We start from the raw sequence: 21,503 nt of genomic DNA on the forward strand, positions 1-21,503 counted from the left end.
TTTTTAACCGTTTTTTAAATTTTTCTGACAGCAAAGGCTCAAAAAATGGCTACTGAATGCTGGAAGAGCAACACAGCCAAAGACATACGTTCAAGGGAGAGAGACATAGGCAAAGAGGAGCAATTAATTGGGTTTGGCTGAGCAGTAAAGGTGTGAAGGATAGTCATACGGAATACGGTTTATTCGGAACCTCTCATGACACGCTGAAGAGTCTGGATGTAATCTGATAGGCAGATATCATCGGGAAGGTTTTGAGCCTATGGCTCATGAAGAGTGATTCTGCAGTACTCTTCAGGGTGGATGCGAAGAGATTCTTTTTAGTTTAGTAACCATTGCAAGTGAAGAGGTGACGAAGGCATTCATGAAGTACATGAATGGGTGTGGACATGAATAGAAGGCAGACGGAAGCGTTCTTTTTGAGCAGACTCAGTGGAACTCACAAGACTGATAGGAAAGGAAAGAATCAAAAGTGACTAAAACATTTTGAGTAGGGATGACAGGGAGGATGAAGGTTTCATCAACAGAAACTGGATGCACAGTACCAGTTTGAGAAAGGAAACTTTGGGGTGGACGAAATGTGACTCAAGCAGAATGTTGGGAACTAGTTTAGGTGTGGAGAGTTGTAGGAAGACAAGAAGTCAATGAAGGAGTCAAGAAGAATCAAAGAGAAGAGCAGTTGTTATTAAACATGCCTTAAGTGAACTATTCACAATACGTTCAAAATGTTGGAAATTAACGGAAATAATATTTTGCGAGGCGAAGTTTTATATTTGGCATTAAGACCGTAGTCAATCAATATCTTTCTAGAAGGAAACCAGTAATCAAAACATTTGCTTACCTTCATGAGCTAACTAATTAATCTTATTTGTCAATAATCCGACTCCACCCAGTTTAATTTTCCCCATATTATACATTAGGCAATGATTAATACTGAACTGACTTCCGTGAGCGCAAGGTAAAATGGAAATACTAATATGGAAATGGGTGTTAATATCTGACATTCCTAAATGCATCTGAGCGCTGAAGAGATGGCTAGGCTCTCCAGTTTGTGCTTTTCACCCTCCACACAGTAAAATTATTCTTTGATTCAGTGTTAAAGCTGCTGCCTGCCTGGCCTAATATCATGGTGACATGATATTTGGACTAATGATAAGTTTGCTGACAAAGAGGTACCCTGTTGAGTACTTCATTGTCCTTACCTAAAGTCATTCTTTACCCCACTTTGGTGATGCCCACCTTCCTCCACTCATAAAACAAAGGTGAGAATACGAATTGTAGTATTCAGAGGCCTGTCTACAACATTAATTAACACGAGAAAACAGACCGATTACAAGATGGTGGGGGAGATAGGTGCCATAAAATGAGATTGCAGGCCATTGAAGACCCTTGGTTGTAGTCATAAATCTGAAACTCGGTATGTAGGTCAATTTAAAAATCATCCTCTGCAATATCATGTTAAAACCACAATATTTCCGAAAGAGTAAGAAGCAATGGGCTCCAAACAGGTAGGTTACAAACTGTCATGCTTTGCAACAGGATGTATATGAAGGAGAAATAAAGTTATCAATTAGTCAAAAAGTTTTGGAAAGATGATTTAGTTAAGGTAGGATTTTGCTAGTAAACATTTTAAATTCACAAGGCTAGAAAAATGTGTCTTCCTACAAATGTGTATGTGTGAACATGTGCTGGGTTGGGGAGAGGAAGCTGCCCTGGATAGGACAGTCCCATTATGGACATCCACAACTCTGTGCCCGTAATAAGAGAGTATTCTACATGCTATGGAAAAAAAAAAAAAAAAACACAGTAGGACTCCAGAACATTAGAAAGTAGGCTTGAAAGGCCACCTAGTTGGAGAGTGTTATGCTAAGTGAAATAAGTCATACAGAGAAGGACAGATTCCGTATGTTTTCACTCCTATGTGGATCCTGAGAAACTTAACAGAAGACCATGGGGGAGGGGAAGGAAAAAAAATGGTTAGAGAGGGAGGGAGCCAAAACATAAGAGACTCTTAAAAACTGAGAACAAACTGAGGGTTTATGGGGAGTGAGGGGGGGGGTGATGGGTATAATTAGGGCACCTGTTGGGATGAGCACTGGGTGTTGTATGGAAACCAATTTGACAATAAATTTCATATTAAAAAAAAAAACAGTAAAAAGAAAGAAAGAAAAGAAAGAAAGAAAAAAAGAAAGAAAGAAAGAAAGAAAGAAAGAAAGAAAGAAAGAGAAAAGCCACCTAGTATAGACTGCTTCTTCTGTGTACTTTCAAAAGTGGCCTCGATTTTTGTGATACCCTCTGTTAATGGCACAATTTCAAGGGTATCTGTTAAAGCTAGTATGATTTCATAAGGAAGGTCAAATTATGTAAGTGACGTGAACAACTATGAAGGGAGAAGAAAACATTTTAGTAAATGTGAGTGGAGACAACGTGAATGGACTACATAAAAACCAGTTTGGGTGGACAACATTTGATAAGGTGTGTTTCATTCTCTTTAACTATAAATCTCTCTATGGGGCATGTAAAATGTTGAATCAGCTGCTAATACAATAGGAAGTATCAAAGAGGGGAATTGAGAGGCGTAGATTTTAACTCCCACGCTACGGTTTGGGAAAGTCATTTAAGCTTTCTGGGCTTTATTTATTCACTTATTCATCTGTAGTTATTTATATATTTATTCAACAGACATGAAACGGGCTTGTACTGTGGCTTGCCCCTAAGGTTCCTCTTGTGTAGACTGAGAAGCTATCGCTAAGTGCCCCTGCAGATCTAACACATATCATTGAAGAGGAATAACTGCTTAACGAGGGACTTCACAGAAAGGAGAACTACTTTTGGAGGGTTGGAGAAATACAGTTTAAATTCTGGAAAAAATATTGATTTTTGCTGCTGGAGAGCAGCAAATACAAAACCATGGAGCTGACCTAAGCCTTTGCCACGAAGAGCCAGAGTGTAGGATGATACATAGAACAAAGTCGGAGCATTAAAAAAAATTAAAAAAAAAAAAAAAAGCGGGGAGGCACCTGGCTGGCTCAGTCGGTGGAGTGTCTGACTTTGGCTCAGGTCATGATCTCATGGTTCGTGAGTTTGAGCCCTGCGTCGGGCTGTATGCGGCAGCTCAGAGCCTGGAGCCTGCTTCGGATTCTGTGCCTCCCTCTCACTCTGCCCCTCCAATGCAAGCAGACAACTCTGCAGTCTCACCTTCAGTTTCAGATAGATCTAACTAGGTTGGTAAAATGACTAGGCGACATTGGTAGACAACGATTTTATTACCAAAAGAAACAAAAAGAAGCCTATGGCTAAGTAATTTAATTGACCTTTACAGTATTTCTATGTCATGGGAACATATGCTGACAGGCAATTATGGGGCATTCTGACACCATGTGGGATTTTTTTTTCAATGAAACAGAAAAAGATATCATTATTAATTTTATTTTTTCAGTTCTGAAATGTAACTAACCAGACGCCTCTTCATTGGCCTTCTTTTTTCCATGTTTTTCTTTTTTCCCCTCTCTTGTTTTATAATCCTCTGCCTGCATGAACTCCCCAACTCCCCTCAGAGTGAAAAAAATGAGCCACTTCTATAAGCAGGGCAAAATACTCATTAGTTTAAGTTTGAAAATGTCAGAGAAACGTTAAGTGAAATCCACCATACTCCTCTTATACAACACATTTGACCTCTAGATACGTTAAGAGCTTCATCCTCCAATGCTTTTAATTCTAATCCTTGCAGAGACAAAATTCATTGCTTGAATTACAAGAGTGAGTCTCATTAAGGCTAAAAAGCAGTGACCCAGATAGCATAATGGATTAATATGGTGACCTTGCAACTTTAGAGCTTTACTTTCAAATCTGACTGTGCAGTCAAACCATTGCAATAGTCAATTAATCAATTGGTTAATACCAGCCTGTAGTGTTCTGAGTCTGGAAGTTAGTAGATCATTTTATCCAAAACTAGCCTATATAGAATTAAACTAAGAATCGTAGTACACTTAACTCGCAAAACCTTTCTTAAGGGATCAGAATAAAAGAAATAGTGTTTCACGAATGGCTGCAATGCTGTAAATCACTAATAACTATATAATTTTGAGACTCTAAGAAGCATCATTTTTGAAGCTTACGTCATAAATATCTACTAATGGTATACGTTTGCATGTCTTTAAGAAAGTAAATATAATTAATCAGGTTTTGAGTAATGAAATGGGATGTTGACTGAATTCTCAAGTTCTATTCTTTGGTAACAGTGGCTTTAGGGTGATGTATATATTAGGGTTATTCTACGCTAGAGAGGGGTTGGGGGTTGAGGTGGAAATATGCATAGTTCAGCAAGACATTCTACAGAGTTTTCGAAGTCTAAAGAATTAAAAAAAAATTTTTTTCTGGAAATATGTTTGTGAAAAATGATTCCCATCTTTGTTTTTGGTAGATGCAAGATATACGGAATCCAGAAGGAACTCAATATAGCTCCCACCCTCAGATGGCAGCCGTGAGACCAAGGGGTCAGCCTGCAGACATCAGGCAGCAGCCAGGAATGATGCAGCATGGCCAGCTGACCACCATCAACCAGTCACAGCTAAGTGCTCAGCTTGGCCTGAATATGGGAGGAAGCAGTGTCCCCCACAACTCCCCATCTCCACCCGGAAGCAAGTCTGCAACTCCTTCCCCGTCTAGTTCGGTGCATGAAGATGAAGGTGATGATACCTCTAAGGTATGACTAGGCCATTTTTAGGACCTATAGGAAATGCTTGTTGCCTAAAAGGAGTATTCTTTAATACCTTCCTTGACCAGTGATGCATGCAAGTTTGTATCATCCAAATGAGAAACGTTGGTGGGGGACATACTTTTTTAAGAAGCATGGAGTTACAAACTGAATAGATTAAATCACTTGCTTTTCCAATTACATTTTTCAGTCCCCAGTAAATCCTTTAAATACAGATGTATGAAGCATTAAAGTAGATTTCACCCACAAAATATAAGGTCTGCATCGCGAGTAGGGAGAATAAGTCTTGTAGAATTCAATATCCAGGGGCGCCTGGGTGGCTCAGTCAGTTAAGCGGCCGACTTCAGCTCAGGTCATGATCTCACGGTCCATGAGTTCGAGCCCCACGTCGGGCTCTGTGGTGACAGCTCAGAGCCTGGAGCCTGTTTCGGATTCTGTGTCTCCCTCTCTCTGACCCTCCCCCGTTCATGCTCTGTCTGTCTCTGTCTCAAAAATAAATAAACGTTTAAAAAAAGTTTAAAAAAATAAAAAATAAAAAAAAAGAACTCAACATCCAAAATGAAGCTTAATTCACCATTCAAAAGCATCTATTTTAATTTAACAATCTTATTTTAAAAAGGCAACATCTCAGGGATACAGTGATGGCTGTGTGTGTGTGTGTGTGTGTGTGTGTGTGTGTGTGTGCGCGCGCGCATGTGCATGCGCACATGCATGACGGTTAGATAAAACCTTTGAGATTATTCGTCCCAACCATTTCATACTGAGAATGAGGAAGGTAAGGACCAGGGATATTCTCTGACTCCCTTCCATTAGCAGAAGCCTGGGTGTTTCCTGGCTTACTTTCTGTTAACCCCATGCCAGTATGGTTGTCTGTCTCTCCCTCTGTGTCACATTAAGTTATCTGTACAGGAAGCTAAGCCTTAAGTGTCCTTAGATTGGAAAATTAGATCTTTAAAATATCCCAGACAGCTTTTTTAAATGTCTGCACCAAACCCAACTGCATTCTCACTCAAAAACACCAAAATAATCTTTTCATTACCTTGGTTATCAGTCAAGCATTTTCCAGATTTGTGCCATTTCTGGGAAGGACCCTTGTGCCCATTTACCATGCAAAATACTCACAACTACAGGACTATTTCATATTCCTCCTTTTTCCTTTAATCTGACTAATGACTCGTCACTTGTGTCAGCCCTTTGTTTTCTTTTGACTTTTACAAGAGTTTTATTTTAGGGGAAATTAATCTGTCAACATGCTACCAAAAACAACCTGGTGGGGATCTGACCTATATGGATAACTTTCCAATAGCTACACAATTTTTTTAAGTTTATTTAATTATTTTGAGAGAGACAGAGACAGTGCAAGTAAAAGAGGGGCAGAGAGAGAGAGAGAGAGAGAGAGAGAGAGAGAGAGAGAGGATCCCAAGCAGCCTCTACACTGCCAGTGCAGAGCCCAAGGTGGAGCTCAAATTCCCAAAGCCATGAGAGCATGACCTGAGCCCAAACTGAGATGGGCACCTAAACGACTAAGCCACCCTGATGCCCCTGCTATATTAGTTTTTTAAAGATACAGATAAATAGTGACTTAGATTTCTTTAGCCTAATGACCAAGACAAGGCTGCTGCATCGACTATAATTTATTATTCTCAGTATTCTTTTTTCTATTAATTTTTTTTAACATTTATTTATTTTTGAGAGACAGAGAGAGACAGAGCATGAGCAGGGGAGGGGCAGAGAGAAAGGGAGACACAGAATCCGAAGCAGGTTCCAGGCTCCCAGCTATCAGCACAGAGCCCGATGTGGGGCTCAAACTCGCAAACCACGAGATCGTGACCGGAGCCGAAGTCGGACGCCCCACCGACTGAGCCACCCGGGCACCCCTTATTCTCAGTATTCTTGATGCTCTGGCATGTGGGCCTTGATCCTGGAAACACTACATCTCCTGGGGCTCACTAATTCCAAGAAATAGGACATGACTCCCCTGTGAGCACACTTTTGATAAACAAACCAACCAATCTGGAACACATACCCCTAGTCGTTCACTTTGTCAAACTCACAGCAAGTCGATATATCTCCACCGGACCAAGGACCAGACAGCTAGGAACCACCTCTGTAGCCCATAGCTCACTGATGTTGTTCAAACTGTCCAATCCTTATTCAGCGTACCTACCCCGCCTCACCCATCTCTTCCCATAAAAACCCCAAACAAGGCTCTGGGCCACGGTCTGCCTTCTCTCCGTGTCTGCCTCGTAAGCGCCCCCTTAACCGTGTGCTGTGCCTTCTGTTTCTAGGTATCTGTGAATACAGGCTTCTTCCTTCATGACAGTCCTTTCCATGTCTGCTGTCTCACTACCCCTGATTAGAACAAATCCTGGGGACGCTTTAGGACAGCTGCGTAGCCAAACATCATTGCTCATGCTGGTCCTGTCCACCTGCACAGCTTATTCCTATTGTCCGTGAGCCCGTAAGGTACAAAGGCCGGAGATTAATTGATATGACATAAATAATTTATGGGGCTAGTGACAGCCCGCCCTTTAGCTGGTCCTTGAGAGGGCAAAATAATATTCTTAAGAAAACCTGTGTTATTCTAGCAGTATCTAACAGTTGATAGGTACCTGGCCTAAAGGTGAGCACCAAGAATTTGTTTGTGGCCAGTGATTTTGATCTTGGATGACGCATGAATAATTCAAGTGAATTCCCTACACATAAATGCTATGTACTATATTACGAGGGGGAAAAAAAATCAATGTTCTTCCTATAGTAAAGATCAATTTGTGCATCTAGATTGTATCTTTATCAGTATCCATTGCTGACATTTCAGGAAATTAGTGCAACATTAGCATCTTCTGACAGTAAGTGGTATTTAGGATTATTCTGACTTACAATATCGTTTTCCACACTCTTCAGCATATATGAGTAGAAGACTGAGTAGAAGCCAGAAATTCATAGAGTTAACATTCACGGCTTCCGCCATTCCTATTGGCCCCTAAGGTCCGTGTCTTGTAATGTTGCTGAGGCATGAGTTTGTATGTTTCACAGCCGGCTGGTGTGAAAATTTACCAGTGCACATCCTATCCTGTCATTCAACGCCCACATCTCAAAATAACGTACAGCTCATCATGAAGTATAAGTATCGCACAGTAGAATTGGTACTCGGTTAGTGGTATATTTTTGAATTAGCCATGGGTGAAAGCTTGGGGATGGATTTCTTTTCTTAAGAAGCCACTTCTTGGGGCGCCTGGGTGGCGCAGTCGGTTAAGCGTCCGACTTCAGCCAGGTCACGATCTCGCGGTCCCTGAGTTCGAGCCCCGCGTCGGGCTCTGGGCTGATGGCTCGGAGCCTGGAGCCTGTTTCCGATTCTGTGTCTCCCTCTCTCTCTGCCCCTCCCCCGTTCATGCTCTGTCTCTCTCTGTCCCAAAAATAAATAAACGTTGGAAAAAAAAAAAAATTAAAAAAAAAAAAAAAAAAGAAGCCATTTCTTAAAACGGCTCTCTGTCTATACACATATTGTCAAGTTCATATTTACTTTATTTTTTAAAGTGTATTTGTTTCTTTTGAGAAAGAAAGAACATGTGTACAAGGGGAGGATGGGCAGAGAGAGGGAGAGAGAGAACCCCAGGCAGTCTCCTCACTGTCAGCGCAGAGCCCGACACGGGGCTCGGACTCACGAACCGTGAGCTCACGACCTGAGCCGAAGTCGGACGCTTAACCAACTGAGCCACCTAGGCGCCCCAAGTTCGTATTTGGTTTAAGTGTATTTTCCATCTTAAGGAAACCTACCTTCCAATTCCAGCTCCGCACACTGTTCTTCACCTTCTCTCCAGTTCAAAACCTTCCTCCCCGTTCATTCAACTTATATTTATTAAATGCCTGAAACCCCTCTGATGAAAATGTGCAAGCACTCTTCATCAAAAGATTAAACTGGCATTTTTTTTTCCTTTATCCACGAGCAGGATTTATATGGAAGGTACCGCAACAGCTCCCGTTAAATGTGAAAGAGCATTAAGTTAAAAAGATCACTTAAATCATTTCTAACAAGAGAACTAAAAAAGAATACTTAGTCTCATACCAGGAAAAAACAAAAAGCTGTTAAAGCTTCCCTCTTCACACTTTGAGCTCTCGTAAGCAATTAGGTATTAAATCCAGCTTATCTAATTGAACAATTAAATGAAATGAGTTTGTTGTGACAGAGAGAAATATTGCAAATACATCAGTAAAATAAATTATCACCTTATAAACACTATCCATGGTCCCGACTGCTCTGGGGCTGTGTTGACAGCCTGAGGTCATAAACTACACGTACAGTAAAACATCAAAGAAACATAAACTTGGGGAGCTTGTGGTTCTAAGCCTGTAATCCAGCACTTGTAATACAACTGACACTGCGAGACACTTAAAGTATCTGCATTCGAAGTATATTTTTAGCACACTTTTCCCTTTCGGGAAATTACGGGCTAAGAACCACAGTTTATCTTTCTCTATCCTTGTACTTTCGACTTTTCTACTTCAAGTGTCGTCAAGTTTTACATGGGTCCCTTGTAAATGGCATATAGTTAGATATTCTTTACCTTTTTTAAGTTTATTTATTTATTTTGAGAGAGAGAGAGCTCGAGCAGGGGACGGGCAGAGAGCGAGGGAGAGAGAGTCCCAGGGAGTCTCTGTACTGTCACTGCGGAGCCCAAGGCACCCGGGGCACGATCCTACAAACCGTGAGATCATGACCTGAGCTGAGATCAAAAGTCAGAGGCTCGACTGACCGAGCCACCCAGGTGCCCCTACTTTTAAATAAAACTGGCTTTATTTATATCGATATAAACTGATATAAACCCTAAAATATTTGGGTTTATTTCTCCATTTAAGTATGTTGCTTCCTATTTCTCCCACATGTTCCTTTTTTCTCTTTTTTACCTTCTTTAAGATTGTTCTTATTTCACTCGTTCCATAATTTGACATTGTAATATGGGAAATTTTGTACTTTCTCTCCATTTAGTAGCTGCCTCTGACACACCAATGCATAAAATTCTAACATCGATTAATATATTTACTCTTATATTAACTCCAAACACCCCCCCTTCAGATTTATAGCAGAGCAGTTATTGCTGTTGTTTCAATCATAATTTAATTGAATTATGTCATTCAATAAACTCCATGAAGCATTATTTTTATCACTTTCACGGTCTTTTTTCCTTTAGCTATTTCTACATATTTAGTGTTTTCTTGCACCTGATACCGTTTTCCCCATGCCTTTAAAAATTTGCTTTCTCGAGGGGCGCCTCGGTGGCTCAGTCAGTTAGGCACCCGACTTAGGCTCAGGTCATGATCTCACCGTTTGGGAGTTCGAGCTCCACGTCGGGCTCTGTGCTGACAACTCAGAGCCCGGAGCCTGCTTCGGATTCTGTGTCCCCCTCTCTCTCTGTCCCTCCCCTGCTTGCTCACGTGCTCTCTCACTCTCTCTCTCAAAAATAAACATTAAAGGGGCGCCTGGGTGGCGCAGTCGGTTAAGCGTCCGACTTCAGCCAGGTCACCATCTCGCAGTCCGTGAGTTCGAGCCCCGCGTCGGGCTCTGGGCTGATGGCTCAGAGCCTGGAGCCTGTTTCCGATTCTGTGTCTCCCTCTCTCTCTGCCCCTCCCCCGTTCATGCTCTGTCTCTCTCTGTCCCAAAAATAAATAAACGTTGAAAAAAAAATTTAAAAAAAAATAATAAACATTAAAAAAAATGTTTTAATTTGCTTTCACGAGGAATATGGGAACCCTGATTGCCTTAAAAACTACTTTCCCTGTGTCTGGAATTTTAGGTTGCTAGTGACTGTCTTCAATCATATTGAAGATATTCTATTTCTCCATTGCATCCTGAGTTTTATGATTGCTTTCGAGAATTCTACTGCTCCACTGTCTTTTCTTTGAAAGCAATCTGCCTTGATTCTCTGACTGGTTTTAAGATCTTCTCTTGCCTTTGGCATCTGGCAGCTTCACTGTGATGTGTGTGGGTCTTTAAACTTGCCGTGAATTTAATATTTCTGTTTAAACCAGTCCCGGGGAATTTTCAGCCATTATTGTTTTTCAGATATTTGCCTCTGTCCCATCTGGCTCCTTTCTCATTCTTGAATTCTAATACATTATGTGCTAGACTTTCTTTCATCTTTTCCACTTTCTTGCCCCTTTGTCTTATATTCTGACTAATTTATTCATGTCATTTTCCCACTTCATAATTCTCTTTTCAGCTAGATGTGATCTGAAATTAAAGACGACCTATTAAGGGTTTCATTTCAATTATTTTGTATTTCTAGTTTTATGTGGTTCTTTCTCAAATCTGGTTGGGCTGTTTTTTTAGCTGCTTGCTCTTTATCCGTATATGTCACCCTTTTGTTCCTTTGACAGTTCGCTAATTCCAGCACCTGAGGTCTTTGGAGGTCAGTTTCTATCATCCATAGCTGCTGCTGGCTCTTGCTTTTGATGCCATGTTTTGCTTTTGCTTTTTGGCTTCTAGAATAAAAGCTGATGTTCATTAGAACTTGATGAGGATTCCATCGGACCTTATCCACAGGAGGGCTCTTCTGGGAATGACTAGAACCACTCCTGGCTTGAAGTCTTTCCAGGTCACCCAAGTAGAACGCATTCAGGGTATCAGTCCTTAACAAATGCTGGTTTCTCTCCATGAATTATCACAGAAGATATTTTCCACTCTTCATTCAGTATCGTCCTTGCAGGTTCTGAGAGGGCGCACGTAGGGGAAGTTGTTTTATCACACCCTGGCACTGAGAGTCTAGTTATTTTCTGTCCTGACCTTAATAGGAACCCTCTTGTTAAGCACCTCACTTTCAGTCAGCCATGGGCTTTGTCTGCTATCTGTTGAGCCTTTGACTCAATTTTACCAGGCTCAGCAACGATCTTGAAGACAAAAGCTGGCTTCAGTACTCGGCTCACTCCTTTGGGTCCCTGCTTTCACTTACTTTTTGCTTTTTTAAGAGTTTCTTACTAATCTGCTAGTTCATCAGGGTGTGTACTTTGCCATGCTGGGCAGAGAGAGGTTTTTTTCCTCAGAGCAAATAGGCTAAGTCACTACAGCAACAATTAAATAAGCCTTTAGAAAAGTGCTTTTTATTTACCACTGTTCTGACGGCAAGAAGATTCCTGTACAAAGTAAAAATGATAAGCAGACAGGTTTCTATAAACACTGAGTGAAATCAAGCAATGTTAGAACCAAATGTCAAGTCACGTTATCAAGCAATAGGACAGCAAATTGGGACTCCGAAGTCTCGTATTTTCCTCATTGAACTGTCTTTAGTATGCAGCTGTTCAACACTTCAGATGGTATAATGTAATATGTATGATACTTTTCAAGAATTCCTTAGATCCCAGCCATTGAAAAAAATATTCACTCCTTATTTACCAAAAATGAAGTATCCCATTGGTGAAGGCTGAGCCTAACAAAGTAGTTCTGGGGAAAAATAACAAAATCCAGTCAAATAGCCAGTTAGCACTCAATTCTAAATAGTTGTTCCTAAAATCCATTTGAGTAATTAAATCATACTAGGACGAAGTATTCTCAAGGTGTATATGTTCCTAGACGATTCACGCCCTAGATCGTTGAGCACACTTTATTAATTCATGGAGTAAAACTAAAGTGAGATTGAACACAGGCACCTTGCGCATTCTACACACAGCAGGAGAAACCCTCTTTCCAAAAGAATAAGAAGTGAAAAGTATTGCCCCAGAGAGGCACATTTGGAACAGACCATGTGAATTCCACAGAATTGACAAATATAAATATGATAGGTATATATAATTGCAATCAACTCTCTTCCTCACTTTCACGTAGTTTTTCTGGACAGTGGCCCAAATTGCGTATCCTTACATAAGGCCACTGAGTACCCTTGCTGAACTCATCATCCTCAAGCAATACTCAGCTATGTTTGGCAGGAACAGGGATCCTTAAAAATGAATTTGCTTTACAAACGATGATACACATTCACACTGGTGAATCATTTCAGGAGTATAGCATTTCACAAACCTTTTTTTTATAATTGATGTTTTGAGTCACTGAATGTACTGTTATTATTAATGATAATAATAAACCTGATTGCAAAATGAAAGAAGGATTATTGCAGCCTTGCTGATTTCAGAGTAACCAGATGACTTACTTTCCATGCTTATTTGAATTTATTCTCATAAGGGGATTTTGGACGGCATAGTTTAGAGAGAAAAGAGAGAATGAATTTAAGTAGCAAAATTTTTCACTTACAGCAACAGCACCATCACAAAAAGTGCTGTGATATGTCCTGTTTCTATGGCAAAGATTTTATAATATTTACTTTATATGATAAGAGTTATAAGTAGAGTTCCATGTTGTTTGTTCAGCCTATTATGCAGATGGTGCTTGATTAAAATCTATTTTAAACTCCAGCGATTACTGCAAGATAGTGTGCATTAAACAGCTCTCCCAGCTCCATTAAAGGCTTTGGGACGGCGGCAGTTTATTTTAAATATGCTTATAGACGTTTCTAGCTTCTCCAGGGACATTTCAATATCAGTGATTCTCTTTCCTTGAGAGTCTTACCTCGTGTACTCTGTATTCTTAAGAAGTATTATCTAAGCAACACCGTTAACACACGCTTTTTTAAAGTGAAAAATTATTGTTTTCTTGTGATAAATAAGTTAAATACATCACTATAATTAAGCAATAAGACATGACAGGAGTGGGTTACCAGGAGCCTAAGGACACCTCCAGGGATTGCAGAAATACATCTGTGTCTACGAGGAAGTTACAGGAAGCCCATGCGTCTGCGTGAAGCTTATGTGAGAGTAATATTTATTTATGCATTTGTGTATGTATTTATTTATTCATTAGTGCCTTAATCGGATGTGAAGTAAATCTGTCGGTGATCAGGATTACAGTTAGGGCCATTACAACCCAGCCATGTTTTGGTTTTCATACAACTTTTACATTTGTTTCGAATGCCCTTTGTCTTGGAACTCTGAGCCTTTGCCCGGTGCTGTAAGATACAGCAGTGGACGTGTGTGGTGATCCACAGCATGTAGGACCCCATACCAAGGCTGGGAGAAATTAACAAGGCTGGACACAGGAATGGCACCTGGTCCTTGCTTCGAATGTGCTTGTCATCACGGGGAGTTTATACTTGTGCGTTATACGGTTTCTTCTCTATTCGAGAGCTTATGATGTTGGGATTAAATTTAACGCTCTCATTTTAGAGCCCTAGTAACTTTAGAAATGTTGCGCTCTAAAACAGTGCCCGGTACACAATGCTGTACTGTCCATTGCAGTTGCCACTAGTCATGCATGACAGCACCTTCAAATGTAACTAATTAAAATCAAATAAATAGAAAATACACTTTATCAGTTGTATGGCTCTAGAGCCATATGTGGCTAGCGGCCACCCTTTCCGACAGCACAGAGAATATTTCCATCTTTCCAGAACATTCTATGAGACAGTGCTGCTCTCGACTTTAGAAGTCAGGGTCTCTTAGAAAATTAGGATGTAAAATTATAAGCTTTCATCCATCTAAGTAGGAATTCAGGATCTAGACAATACTCAAAATTAAGGTTCAGGGACCTATTACAAATCCATTTAGCTGATTTTTCCACCGTAATGATATTCATCATCGTGTTCATCCCAAGTAGTTGGTGGTCAAAAAAGCCAGGTGTCTTTCAAAATGCAATCTGTTACTGGCACGTAAGTGGATCCAAATTATAACAACGATTTTTTCCTCAAGGAGGCTTTGCATATGAGCAATGATCACGTGCTTTTCAAATACATGATGACGCTACCTCCAGAAAGTAGGCCTTACAAATCCCCGGTTCCTTACACAGAATCTAAAACAATAGCTCATTTCTGTATCCTCAGGAACACAAGAAAAATGAAAAATAAATAATCAGGAGGTTCGTGTGGCAGACACCCTTAAACTCACATAGCACTGCCGAAGTAGTTGGATGCATTAGATATCAAACCACAATGAGGACTTTTCATTCCATTATGCTGCACCCTAAAAACAAAGATGTTGTGCTTACCCAATAAGTCTTTATACAAGGAACACTGATTCCCTTCAAAGCACATTTTATTTTTTAAAAATAGAGAGCTTTTGGGGAGCCTGGGTGGCTCAGTTCGTTAGGTGTTCGACTTCAGCTCAGGTCACAATCTCATGGTTCGTGAGTTCGAGCCCCGCATTGGGCTCTGTGCTCACAGCCCAGAGCCTGGAGCCTGCTTCAGATTCTGTGTCTCCCTCTCTCTCTGCCCCTCACCGTCTTGCACTCTGTTCCTCTCTCTCTCTCTCTCTCTCTCTCTCAAAAATAAGTATTTTAAAAATTTTTTTAAAAATAGAGACCTTTCATAAATAGTGTTTGTTTTTGCTTTTTCCTCTTCTATCAGCCTGCGATGGAAGTCAGGGCATAGCTGAAATCCCAGTTCAGTTCCGTACGGGCAATTCTGTAAGTGGTCAGAATATTATGATCCAAGAATATAGTTTTAGTGATCTACTTTAATTACTGAGGGAAAGACAAGTGAATCCTGAGACGTAAATATTTTGTGTGTAGCCTTTAGCCTGGCCGTCTCGGGTGCCAGTTTTCCTTAATGGCAGAGGTGGCTGGCCTAGGTGGCTCAGTTGGTTAAGCAGCCAACTCTTAATTCTAGCTCAGGTCATGATCTCGCAGTTTGTGAGATCGAGCCCCGCGTCAGGCTCCATCCTGTCAGCACGGGATTCTCTCTCTCCCTCTCTCTTGGCCCCTTCCCCACTATTCTCTGTGTCTCTCTCAAAATAAATAAATAAACTTAAATAAATATCAATCGGTAATCAATCAATCAGGCTTGCACCCGACTGTCCAAATAACAATTTAAAAAGGAAAGGTTGCATAAAGTTCAGCGGTTCGAAGACAATTTTGGACAGTGGAAGAGGGAAATTATTTAAATAATTTGGGAAAATCTTTTAATAAGTATATTTACGTTGCGTCATAGGATATTGACTTCTGTGATTGACATTTGAGTATTTTCCCAAAAGATTGATAGCCTCTGCAATCATAGAAATTTTAATACGTCACTAATTTTTTAACTGAAATTTCAGATGAGCCCAGGTAATATTCCATATGGATAAGCATTTATTTTCCTACACTTTGTTCCCTGTTTCTAAATATTTTCAATCCTTGAAGCAACATGGCCTCCAATATCATGATCCCTCCATTTTTTTAATATTCTTCATTGTGGACTTTGGTTAACTCCTTTCTATTTTTCTTTTTAATAAATATTTTATAATTACAAATATAAGAATGGTCATGTTTATAAAATATTGTGAAAAATACAAAGAAGAAAATCATGAAGATTCAGTCTATAACCCAGAGGAATGACTATTAATGTATCAAATATTTTCTAAAAGTCTATTTGTTTTCTGTCTTACTACATATGTGCTTATTGTCCTAAAGCTCTCAAGTAAATTAGCATGGTTTAATTTCCTATCACAGAAACCACTTCTGCTTTGATTTATTCCTCCTCTAAGTTATGTTATTATTTTATGTTATAATTTTTATTACTATTCTAACAAATGTTAAGCACTTACTATGTGTTAGGAACCATGATAAGTGCTAGTGAACAAAATCACATGTGGACCTGCCCTCATGGTGCTTACAGTCTGGGGCGGGAGAAGATCTAACATTTAAATTATTATATAATTTCGTATGATGTGTGTTCTCAAGGAAATGCACGGAACTATACAAGTGAATAACACGAACTTGACTGAGTTTGAGATACTTTAAGACTTGCACGTAGAGAAGCTCCTGGGTGGCTCAGTCAGTTGAGCGCCCGACTTCAGCTCAGGTCACGATCTCACGGTTTGTGGGTTCGAGCCCCGCGTCGGGCTCTGTGCTGACAGCTCGGAGCCTGGAGCCTGCTTCGGATTCTGTGTCTCTGTCTCTCTCTGCCCCTCCCCCATTCATGCTGTCTTTCTCCTCAAAAATAAATATAAACACTAAAATAACAAAAATAGAAATAAAAAATAAAAATATGTAAAAAGTGAAAAAGGCTTGCAAATGGAAGTGTCAACTAGCAGTCACGTCAGTGTGTTCAAAATTCAGGGGAAACATGGGTTTGACAGTTGTCCACCAACAAAAGGTAATGGAAACTGTGTGCCCAGGAGATTACCTAAGTACAAACTCATGAGAGAAGACAGTTTACAGCAAAAGACATCAGGAAGGCAGAGTGGCCCTCGGTGACCTGAAACTGAGAGCAAAGTGATGGGGAAGGCACACTGAAATGAGTTGCAGAGGTTGTGTATACCCAGCCCGGACAACCACGTGGAGGAGTTTAGTTGTGAAGAGAGGAAAGAAAGATACGGCTATGTGTATCCCATAGGAGCAGAGAGAAAGGTGACTTTTTGTTTGCTTTGTCTCTCAAGCAATTAAATACCAGTGAGAACACTACAGTTGAGGGTGTGTCTGAGGCCAGTGTCTCCTACTCATAAGCATTCTGCTTCATTAGTGTAGAGTAAAGCCTGGGCATCGAATATTAGTTAGAAGTTTCTGGACAATTCTAATGGACAGCCGTATTGGAGAGCCACTGTTCTAGGTCATGTTTGCCCACCTTTTTAGTCTATAACTAACACCAGTTTGCCCAGGATCAACTCAGTCTTAACATGCTAGACCTCTCGCAGATTTACGTGGGGACCAACAATTTCACACGATCACCTCTCAGATCCATCCTGGGGAAGATATCTTCTAGCGTTAATCTACCTTCGTTCGCCGGGTTCAAAGCATCCTGTCCCCGCAGGGGTGTTTGATCTCCTTCAGTAGGCAATTTCAAAATGACAAGCTTTTAGTTATCTTTCTCACTAAAAACAAGGCAAAGAATTCATGTAGCTTTTTTTCCTGTCTCCCTCTAGTTCTCGGAGCAGATCTTTTAAACGATGACAGTGTGGCATCACAAATTTCTTTCCATTCATTCAGTGAATTTTTTTAAGTGCCTGCCATAATTAACATCTTAAAAGTTTTAAGCAAATATAAATATATACCATCTCAGTAACCACAAAATGGCATCGCAGCTGGTTTGCAGTAGAGAACATGGAGGCCCAGAGAAATATATAATTTGCTCAAGATTACACAGGCAAAAATAGCAAAGGAGGGAATAAGTCTAGATCCTCTGGCGTCATATCCACTGGACATCACACTTGCTCTCCACTGCTGGCAGTTCTTTTACACGAACTCCCCTGCCTAGCGATTTGTCTGGATAAGATATGTATTGCTTGTACATATGTTTGCAGAGAGGAAAGAAGCAACAACAGCAGAAGGGGAAGGTGCAGTGTACCTCATGTGATGATGGCAGCATTATCCGGAGAGAGCGCACCTGTGCCTTTATGTTGGGGGGGGGGGGTGCCTGAGCAGAGGATCCCAACGGAGGCAGCACTATTTGATATTCATGGAGATTCGTAGAATTTTAGGGCCAGAGAGAAATCCTAGCCACAATCTCCCATTCTATAGAGGTGAAGTCACACCACATATAATTAGCTACTATCAAAGATAATATTCAAATGCAGGTGCCTTAAAACCATTCAGGATGTCTTTTCCCACCTGCATCAGAATAACAATTGAAATCACCCAGATATCCATACTGGAGGACAAGGAAGAAAATAGAACCAATTTTTAAACTGAGTGTAGAGCTGTTCTAGAAAGATCTGGAATCTAGAAGGTCTCCAGAGATGCACTGTCCAATATGATAGCCGCTGTCCACATGTAACTATTTAAGTTTCAAGCATTCAAAATGAAATAAAACTTTAAATTTTGCTCCTTATTTATTCCAGCCACATTTCAAGTGCTCATTAGTTACATAAGGCAAGTGGCTACCCTTTCGAATAATGCAGACTGTAGACCTTTATCCTTATTACAGAAAGTTCCACTGGACAGCACTGATCTGTCTAGATGATGCCAGTCTCTAAACCATGAGCATTGCCAGCCTTCTATAGACCTAAGTGCAACATCAAACGTCCTTCACCTTTATTATTGGACACGTCACCCACCATGGTTTTAAAATCATAATTAGGAAAAAAAGGCTAAACTGCCCCAAAGAACACAAGTTAGATGGATCATACAACAGGGTCACTACAAGAGGAATCCACTGCTGTCACAGTTACAATGCTGCTTCTCATTCAGCTTCCTGAATGGGAAAAATGAGAAGTTGACGGGTAAGGGATGATATTTAACAGTATAACAATAGTAGAAAAAGAATCAATAATGCTATTTGAAAGGTATGTAAATTAGGCTGAAAGAAGGATAAATATGGCAACTGCAGGAAATATGAAGGTAGTTTTATCCAAAAAACAACAACAGCGACAAACCCAGGTGCCCCTGAGGAGTGTCTGTGTTTGCGTGACGAGTATATCCGTGTAAGCCACCGAGGAGATCAATATGATATGTTGCCAAATTTTCTTAGTTCCTCTGTAATGCTGATTTGATTTTTTATTTCAGATCAATGGTGGAGAGAAGCGACCTGCGTCTGACATGGGGAAAAAGCCAAAAACCCCAAAAAAGAAGAAGAAGAAGGACCCCAATGAGCCTCAGAAGCCTGTGTCTGCGTATGCATTGTTCTTTCGTGATACTCAGGCTGCCATCAAGGGCCAAAATCCAAATGCTACCTTTGGTGAAGTCTCTAAAATTGTGGCTTCAATGTGGGATGGTTTAGGAGAAGAGCAAAAACAGGTAAGAAAGAACGCAAAGTGGGCTGGTGGGAATCAACGTGGTTTAAGAAAGAGTATGCACTCTAAAAAAAAAATAAATAAAAAAAATAAACGGCTTCGGAGGACTGTGGGTGAAGTTTTCCGATACCAGAATTAAGGCTGAGAATGCGCCCTGTCCGAACCGGACTTCAAGAGACTTTCACATAAGTTTATACTCCTTTACTACTCTTTCGTAAATAGCATGTTAGTTTCCTTTGTTTCGAAGTTTATATACTGTAGTTACTATTGGAAGGACTTTTACATGTCCCAGCCAGGATTACATCATTCCTTAACGTTGCCAATGTGATCATAAAGACAAAAACAAAAAAAAAAAAAAATACTGAAAGTATTTTGAAAACTGTATACACCTCTCTCGAGCACTTATTATGTACCCTTTGGTCATCAAAACCCTCTTTGCTCTTTGCCAAACGAACCTTAGCCATTCCCTAAAGACCACCAGAGCCTGTTATTCAATCCCACGTATACTCATATTTTTAGGCTGTGTTAAATGGGACCAGATGCCTGGTTATATTCTTCTGGTGTAGATTGCCACGATGTGAGGACCATGCTTAGGGAGGGCCATGTGGAGCATCTCAGCCACAGCATAAGTAGCCCAGAAGGTCTTAAGGATGATGGGAATCACAGAGAGAGCTAAGAGCTCAGTACGCAGATGTAGCCCACCTCAACGAAGAAGCAATACTGATCCCATATTTCTAAACCATGGAGTAGATTGCCATGGTCACCATCTAGAATTTCATTGTCAAAAAGAAAAAAAAAAATAGGCAAGCATTATCATTAAATTACAGTCATTGAAACAATGACATGGATGCACCTTCAGCTGTCGCAGAATACGGAAAGGTGCTAATAATGGTGTATTAATCTTACATTTGACTCTTGGTAGAGACCTTCACCTTTCCTCATCAGGTCCAGGGAAGTGTGTAAGCAACAGAAAGTCTCAAAGCTATATACATCTAGAAGCACCTGTATCTTGTGAGTATGGATCGACATCTAAATGTATATAGTTTCTTACTCTTCTCAGAAAACTTTCACATGATTTGTCTCATTGGTTCTGCTGAGGGCTCATAGACACTTTTACCTCGATTTTGTAGATCATGAAATAGAGCCAGATAGTTAAATTCATTCATGTATTCATTTAACAAGCGTTCGCTGAGCATTTACTATGTGCCCTGAGGCACTGTTCTGGACACCGGAGGTCTGGCAGAGAACAAAACAGAGTCCCTCGTTCCGCTGAATCGTTCATCTAAGATTACCTGGCTGGTGCATATAATCACTGCGACTAGAACTTATCATTCTCTGCAGTCAGTTATGGTGGTGATGGTAGAACCAGTTGCTAAGGAACATAGAACCTGCCCTTCCTCCCAGTTCTCCCGAAGCCTTCTTTTCTGTCAGTCAAAGCTACCTTTTATAGTCTGAAATATCCATATATTTTCTTATGTCCTTTCCAAGATTGCCAGCCCAGAGGTGACTTCACAGGAAGGCACAGGCCTACAGTGTGGGCCGCCATCTTGCAAGACTCATCTTCCGGGACAGAAAACGCCCCACTGGAACATTGTGCACTCATTTAAAACATCCATCTCACTATTAAGAGGGTGGTCGATGTATTCTGTGATTCTGCTGAACCCCTAATACAGTTGTTTGGGGGCTTTAGAGCTGATTTCTAGCCTATCACAGATAAATTCGCTCCCACCCTCCCAAAGCTGAGGTATGGTTCCCAGCTGATGTGGGACATTCTTCCACTCGGTAGAGCGCTGCTGAACGAGGAACTAAGTGCACATGAGACCAGGAGTCCCAACCCCATTCCTGCCTGGATTTTGTAACCATAATGCCTCCCAGAGCCATCCCTGATGCCACACAACGGGATGTACCCCTGTCTCCACTCTGATCACCCCTGTGTGTATTCTTAGCTAGGTACCAGGCTCCAATACTATAAACTCCTTTGCTTGGTGAGATGAAATTTCCCAGAGGAGACATTCAGAAAGTGATTGCAGGAAGTCTCATTCCTCAGAGGACACACGTGATTCCCTCCTGAAGACCCAGCCCTCCCTCTACCCAAGACTCAGCAACG

General features: G+C 40.7%; 1 protein-coding gene and 1 long non-coding RNA gene across 4 annotated transcripts in view; one reads left to right on the forward strand and one right to left on the reverse strand.

Moving 5' to 3' along the window:
* Nucleotides 1-21,503, forward strand: part of TOX (thymocyte selection associated high mobility group box) — a 310,553-nt gene that overhangs the window by 256,086 nt on the left and 32,964 nt on the right. For all 3 annotated transcript variants that reach the window (XM_045455163.1, XM_045455164.1, XM_045455165.1), the window contains 2 exons: nt 4,421-4,702; nt 19,170-19,400. In XM_045455163.1, the coding sequence (XP_045311119.1) occupies nt 4,421-4,702; nt 19,170-19,400 (513 nt within the window). The remainder of the gene's footprint in view (nt 1-4,420; nt 4,703-19,169; nt 19,401-21,503) is intronic.
* Nucleotides 276-21,350, reverse strand: LOC123586216. Its single transcript, XR_006706684.1, has 3 exons — nt 21,166-21,350; nt 17,874-17,878; nt 276-287 (listed from the first exon to the last, which is right to left on the reverse strand). It is a non-coding gene; the product is annotated as an uncharacterized LOC123586216 (long non-coding RNA).

The sequence above is a fragment of the Leopardus geoffroyi genome, chromosome C3 (assembly GCF_018350155.1).
Source record: "Leopardus geoffroyi isolate Oge1 chromosome C3, O.geoffroyi_Oge1_pat1.0, whole genome shotgun sequence".
NCBI classification, from domain to species: domain Eukaryota; kingdom Metazoa; phylum Chordata; class Mammalia; order Carnivora; family Felidae; genus Leopardus; species Leopardus geoffroyi.